Source organism: Epinephelus moara, chromosome 4 (assembly GCF_006386435.1).
Source record: "Epinephelus moara isolate mb chromosome 4, YSFRI_EMoa_1.0, whole genome shotgun sequence".
NCBI lineage: Eukaryota > Metazoa > Chordata > Actinopteri > Perciformes > Serranidae > Epinephelus > Epinephelus moara.
The window spans coordinates 8,014,103-8,021,568 of record NC_065509.1 but is presented as its reverse complement, the minus strand read 5'-3'; the positions used below and the strand labels follow the sequence as shown (position 1 = coordinate 8,021,568).

Sequence of the window (7,466 nt, the reverse complement as noted above, 5' to 3'; positions counted from 1 at the left end):
CCTCAGAAGGTACTTGATGACCTCAGAATGGTACTTGATGACCTCAGAATGGTACTTGATGACTTCAGAATGGTACTTGATGACCTCAGAATGGAACTTGATGACTTCAGAATGGTACTTGATAACTTCAGAATGGTACTTGATGAGATCAGAATGGTACATGATGACTTCAGAATGATACTTGATGACCTCAGAATGGTACTTGATGACTTCAAAATGGTACTTGATGACCTCAGAATGGTACATGATAACTTCAGAATGGAACTTGAATACCTCAGAACGGTACTTGATGACCTCAGAATGGCACTTGATGATGTCAGAATGGTACATGATGACTTCACAATGATACTTGATGACCTCGGAATGGTACTTGATGACTTCAAAATGGTACTTGATGACCTCAGGTTGGTACTGGATGACCTCAGAATGGTACTTGATGATCTCAGTATAGTACTTGATCTCAGAATGGTACTTGATGACATCAGAATGGTACATGATAACTTCAGAATGGTACTTGATGACCTCAGAATGGTACTTGATGACCTCAGAATGGTACCTGATGACCTCAGAATGGAACTTGATGACCTCAGAATGGAACTTGATGACTTCAGAATGGTACTTAATGACTTCAGAATGGTACTTGATGACCTCAGAATGGTACTTGATGACTTCAGAATGGTACTTGATGACTTCAGAATGGTACTTAATGACCTCAGAATGGTACTTGATGACTTCAGGATTGTTCTTGATGACCTCAGAATGGTACTTAATGACCTCAACAGTGAACTTGATGACCTCAGAATGGTACTTGATAACTTCAGAATGGTACTTGATGACTTCAGAATGGAACTTGATGACCTCAGAATGGTACATGATGACCTCAGAATGGTACTTGATGACCTCAGAATGGAACATGATGACTTCAGAATGGTTCTTGATGACCTCAGAATGGAACTTGATGACCACAGAATGGTACTTGATGACATCAGAATGGTACTTGATGACCTCAGAATGGAACTTGATTACTTCATAGTGGTACATGATGACCTCAGAATGGTACTTGATGACCTCACTGTCATAGAGTGCTCCAGGGATGACGTTTTTCTGTAGGCAGATGTAGGCCTAAGTGTTTTCCTAGTCACATCCTCAAAAAGCCTGTGGAATTTTTCCAGTAGTGTGGCAAACAAACATTGGCAATACTTACATGTTTTACTCACAACCGAACAGCACTTTTATCATTCATGAAGCTTAAATGCAATCAACAGAAGTAAAAAGCTAACATCAGGCTTTAAACAAACTACGCCACGGTCGCATGACTTAATGTCACCACCGCAACAAGGCTATAAAGCGTTTGACGGAATAACATCCTGGAGTCTCAATTAGCCGCTTGTTAGGAACCACTTTTTGTATGACGTCTTTTATCTTGTAGGACAAAACATGAAACTCTTTTAAGTGTGTTAACCACAGACCTTATTTCAGGCATCTAACAAAAACCCATTGACTTTGAGACAAGGGAACCGTGAGTGGTAAAACGTTAACTCATTTAGGGCTCATTCCTGGGGAAATGACTATAATGGAAAATCGTGGCACTTCCTAATCATCAATCAAAAATTACCTATAAAAGCTTCTAAACATAACCAGATATTTTCCAGCAGAAATATAATCCAAAATCAGGGAGAAATGAACAACATTGGCAACCAAGATTACATGTTTTCCTGACATTAGCATGTAGCCACATGTATGATAGCGGAGTACTTGCAACTGGGGCATGACTGTTAAGAGTATAGCAACACTTTCAACCATGAAAAATGACCAATACATGCTTCTAAACCAACATGTTTCCATATTTCAGCAGGATTATGATCCGACACAGGAGAAATTAACCAAGATGTTTCTTTTAAATCTGTTTGCAGTTGTTTCATATATACCAGTAAAATACATCATCACATAGAGTTTAAACATCAACTGTCAAAGTTCAAAGCAGAGCAGAGTGTAGATGTTGTTAACAAGTTGAAGTGCACATTAACATGGTACCCCGGCAGTCAGAAAAAGTACAAGCAGGAATAAAAAAAAACATTGAACCACTTACCATAAACAGAATGTCACTTTCTTTGACTTCTGCAAGGAAATATCCTGAATAAGTGTTCTGAAGTCAATAATTTATGGTGGCTTCCACTTTGTGACAGTCGTGGGGAGGTGTTGAAAAACGTCTGAATGGGTTCAGAAAGTCACTGCAGCTCCTAATCCATCAGTGCAGTTATTTTTTAGTTTTGTCGTTATATTTAACTTCAGTCAAAAGGAACTTCTTTTTTTATGATTTCTTATAGACATTTATGATAATTCAGAGAGAGATCACCCGAAGTGTAAATCACACTGAATTAATGGGACTTAAACCAATGGAAAAACAGAGGCTAAATGTAACCATACTAATTTATTTGGTTTTATTCAGCTGAATAAAAGTTCACATAAAAATTGGATACAAATAGACTGCAGAGATGTTTCCCTAAAGCAGAGAGGGGACAGTTGGAAAAGACCCTCACCACCAAAATGGAGAAAAGTAAAGGGTTCATATACTGTAATGCTGGACCAGGTGCTAAGTTGATATGTCAAAATGTAAGAACAAGTGTCTTGTTTTCTTCCTGTCTCAGCTTAGCAGGGTGAAGGCAGAGGCCCGTCTGGCTCTGTTGTCAGACAGTGTCACAGGAACTGAACTGTGGCTTCACAACGCCATGAACCAGGCAGAGGAGGAGCTGGAGAGAGAGAGGCGCCTCAGTGAACAGAGGAAGTCCACTGAGGACTATTCAGTATGCAAACACACAAACACACACACACAAAACTAACCTCCTTGAGTTTCTTAGTGAAAAGATGGAGAGCCGTTAGGGAGCTCTGATGCCTCAGTGGTCTGAGGTTGACCTATCAGGGCCTGGGACATTTTTTCACATTCCATTCCACCAGTGTGACATGGCTGTAGGGCTGGGCGATATGGAGAAAATCATATAATATATGATAATATCACAGTGTTTTTTACCTTAATATTGATATTGCAGGATTGAATATTGGTGCTTTCATAAAAAAATTACACAATGAGATTTATGATAAATAATCATCAGTAATGTAGATATAGTGACTAAATGGGTAAGGGTGAAAAATAGAATAGCCAGAACAGTCTGATAAGTTCAGGAAATCACATCACTTGTAATGCAGCCTTTAAAACCAGGAAAAGACAATATTTAAAATATTACGATATCCAAAATCTTAGACGAGATCTGGCCTCACAGTGTTAATAAAATAATGATATATTGCTCAGCCCTACATGTAGTCCAGCAAAAGAAATGGGTAATGGGGGTAACATGCCTAACCTGTTTTTTTAGGACACTAATGATGTCTTGTTAGAATTTTTTCATGTTGCAAAGGTCAACTTGTGGCCTATGGGGCTCTTTTGGCGGCCATCTTTAACTGATCTATGAGTGGCAAAAAAATGCAGATTTTTATAACTCCTTAACCAGACAACATACAAAGCCAAATACACCCACATTTTCATATAATAATGACACCAGGAATAATAATAGAAAGTGACATGGTGCGACCACTCTTTATTGTTGGAAAACAGGCAAATAACAAATTTTAGGCTCATAGCAATGTCATTTTTGATATTTGTTTCTCAATTGTTTTTGGTTAGGTTGAGTTTATTGCAGTTTATTCTCTTAAACCAACTGCAAGTGTATTAAATGAATGGCAATCACTCTAACTGGCATAGATGGCAATCTGATAATGCAGTCGAAAGCCAAAGTCATGAAAATGGTGGTTTCATTGTTTAACACCATCATCATCATCATCATCATCATCATCATGTGGTCACATGGGATCCCATTTTTCCTGCCAGACTAATGGTTGCCCTGCACAGCTGTACATGTATGTTGTACATAACTCCCCTAATTGTACATGGGAGTTTAGATGAGGAGCTCAGCAGGAAAGTGTTCTCCTGCCTGTCGACTTTGATCTTAATTCTCAGACCAGTAAGAGACATAAGGGCATATATTCAGAGAAATATGAATTATAGTCTGTCAATATTGTGATTTATAGATTTAAAGGAGCACTTAATTGATACACTTGACAATATTCTGTATTTATCTTACTGTCAATAAAAGTATTCGGATTGGTTCCTACTAAAGTTATGACTCTTTAATCGTGGTTCACAAATATATAGCTTCATTTTTTAAAGAAAGGCTCAGTGACTTCCTAAAAAAGTTATTAGTAAATGCTATTCAAACAGCAAGAAATAGTGTATTTACTGGGGACTATTTTCATGGGTGAATTAATCCACCTTTGGTGCTCAAGGGAGTATTTGTGACAGCAGGACAGCAGTGGTAGATGAGGTACACGGATATCTTAAGAGAAAATGACTTTGGTAGAAGTTAAGGTTTATTGTTAGAATATTACTTGAGTAAGTATCAAAAGTACATAAGTATTGAAAGTAAATTATGTAGTTATGAAGTTTATTTCTTCTTGACATGTACACCATCTTAAAAATGGAGCCTTCATTACACCTCAGGATAAATGAGGTCTTCTTCACAACTTGAAAGATTTAAAAGAACAAAATCCAGTCCAAAATCAGATTCTAACATACATTGCCCAGCGAGATGGGCTGTGAGCCCCTAATAAAAGAAAATGAACAAAGCAGGGTAACATTTGGAGGATCAACCGTATTGAGACAAATATGTGAGATACCTTGCCTACTCATGTCACACTCTATATGTTTATTGTGTGTTTTTTAGGAGGATGAGTTTGAGCTGACTGACTTTGAGGACTATGATGATGAGAACGGAGACATCTTTGCAGATCCAGTGTCAGCATCTGGAGTGTGTATTTACCCTGCCGCCTGCAGAGTCATCTATAGCTATCAGGTAGACATCACATTAATGAAATGTGTACTCGTACAGGTTAGATTTATTTCATCTGAAAATGTACTACAGCAAACCTTCTCTTATCTTGAGGTGAGGGCTTCACATAGTCCCAACTAGAACTTCCTCCATGCTTGAAAAAGAAAAAACAAAACAAAAAAAACAGCGCAATTCTCAAAAATGTCAACATGAAAACTTGACAACTCTCTCATTGCAGTGGTTATGACAATTTGGAGAAGTAAAGTGAAGTGACAGGACAGAAAATGTTGAGAAACACACACTGAAAAATCAACAAGGTGTAAGAGGAAGGTGTTGAAATCAGCATCTGCAAGCAGTTTTAAAGTCCTGTTTGGTAGTTTGATCTCTCTAAATCAGGGGTCTTCAATGTTTTTTTAGGCCAAGGACCCCTTAGCTCAAAAAGAGGCAGAGCAGGCAGCTCGTACTACAACCACTGCATACAATTGAATTGCACTTGAAATAATTCTCTAAATATTTCCCAGTCTTCTCTCATTTGCTCTCGCCTGCTGCTGACTTGTAGCATGGCTAGATGTGTTAGCTCGAAAAGTTACATTCGAGACTGAGAGTCTTCTGTGGCTCACAAGAATACACTTGGAATAATAATAAAGCTAAAGCTAGCTTGGCCAAAATGTTTCAATGGCACATATATGTTAGCTAACTAGTTCACCTCGCCTTTATGCATAACTGCAGCACAGTGATTTAGCATTAGCTAGCTCACATGACAGCATGAGGATCAATGGGTAACAGTTAGCCTATCATTAATGTTGTGTACTGTAAATGATTATTATCATTTTTAAATAAATAGGCGAATTTATGTTTGCTAATAATATGTTGGATTCATGTTGATGTTTGTATTTTTGAAAACAAACAAAACAAAAAAAAATACGTTAAAACTTAAATTAAATTATCAAACAATAATTTGGCAGCCCCTCTGCAGTCACTCTGAGGACCCCTAGGGATTGTGGACCCCTTATTGAAAACTCAGGGTCTAAGTAGATATGAAGAGAATGACTATATAAACTATATCTGATGTTGTTAAAAATGTAGAAAGTCATGCTAATCCTACTATGCACAGTTTGTGTTATCAGTGGATCTCACATAAGGTCAAAACTGTGCATAGTAGGATTAGCATGACTTTCTACATTTTTAACAACATCAGATATAGTTTATATAGAGATCAGCGGATCTTACATAAGGCAATGGATAGTGTTATTTCCTGTGTATATTTAGTACTGCAGTTGGATAATGTTTGAAGAATTCATAATGGCAAAAACATGTTTCTTCCGGTAGGCTAGCCAGTCAGATGAGCTGTCAATCATGGAAGGGGAGGAGCTTCAAGTGATTGAAGATGGAGACATGGAGGACTGGCTGAAGGTAAAGTCTGGTTATAATGTAACCATAGTTCTCTGAGTGAAGGGACTATCTCTCCACTTGCTCAGTGTATTCTTATACAACATTTCATATCATATCCTATGAATTAGCGCCACACAAATGACGTTACATCCTTTGCATAAAGTTGCTTATTTAATGTAAAGTTACGGAGGTTAGGTTTAGGCAAGTAAAGTTACTGTGGTTAGGTTCAGGAAAAGAAACATGGTGAGGACGTACCTTAAAATGAGTTCACTCAAAGTTCATACGGCTCTGAACACCAGTCTCCAGGGGAAAGTCTTGTGTTTTGTGACCCATCCACGTCCCAACCTGCCTCCACTTGGACCACTTGGGATAGTTTCCATCATCACTCCTCTCAGGGCATTGGTCACGTGATCGCAGCCTGCCAAAATACATGGAATATGCACAAATTACTGGTGCATCATTTGGGATATGGTGCATTACTTTTCACAGGAAAACATTACCAACAGTACATGAGAACAGCCTGCTCTGTTACGTGTTCCACATGTATGGGGAATGAAGCCCCTGCTGTCAGGGTATGTGGATGCTTCGCCATGCCCTACAATTTACCTATAAGAAACCCGTGCTAGTGTGAAATCACTGATTGTTTGTTTGGAAAATGTCTCAGGGCGGCCTGGAAGCCGGAGAGTCTCCTTTCTAAAAGAACCAAGGTAACAATTTAACCAGACTCTCTATCATATCTCTCTCTCTCCGTTACATGTTCCATTGGCACGTGCTAGCTCTTTAAGACACTCTGTGAAGAGACAGTGTAGCCCACAAGCAGAGTTCACAAAACAACAAGCAACAAAGTATGCACACTATTTACACATCAACCAGATCAAGGCCCCACTGAAGCGAAGGCCAAGCCGTAGAGGCAGAGGGGCTGCTAAATTTAGTCTGTAAGACGCAAGACTGACCCAAGGAGATAAAGGCCCAGCAAGACACAAAGCCCAAATCTGTCAACAAAGTGGCAACTTAGGTCAGCCCACAAGTCTCTAAGCTGACTGTTAAAATAGTGGTGAATGAGCATGTAGCTCACATGGTCAAGTCATCTATCAATGAGCCACACCCAGCAATCGCTCGCTGAAGGAGGGAGTGTTAAGGCCCTGATGGACACAGCATGGACCGAGCTGCTCGACCCCCTGTCCTCTTTCAGGA

The 7,466-nt window shown here is 39.0% G+C and overlaps 1 protein-coding gene across 2 annotated transcripts in view; it reads left to right on the top strand.

Moving 5' to 3' along the window:
- LOC126389071 (F-BAR and double SH3 domains protein 1-like) overlaps window positions 1-7,466 on the top strand; it is a 35,883-nt gene that overhangs the window by 21,627 nt on the left and 6,790 nt on the right. For both annotated transcript variants that reach the window (XM_050042507.1, XM_050042506.1), the window contains 3 exons: window positions 2,649-2,804; window positions 4,776-4,904; window positions 6,210-6,293. In XM_050042507.1, the coding sequence (XP_049898464.1) occupies window positions 2,649-2,804; window positions 4,776-4,904; window positions 6,210-6,293 (369 nt within the window). The remainder of the gene's footprint in view (window positions 1-2,648; window positions 2,805-4,775; window positions 4,905-6,209; window positions 6,294-7,466) is intronic.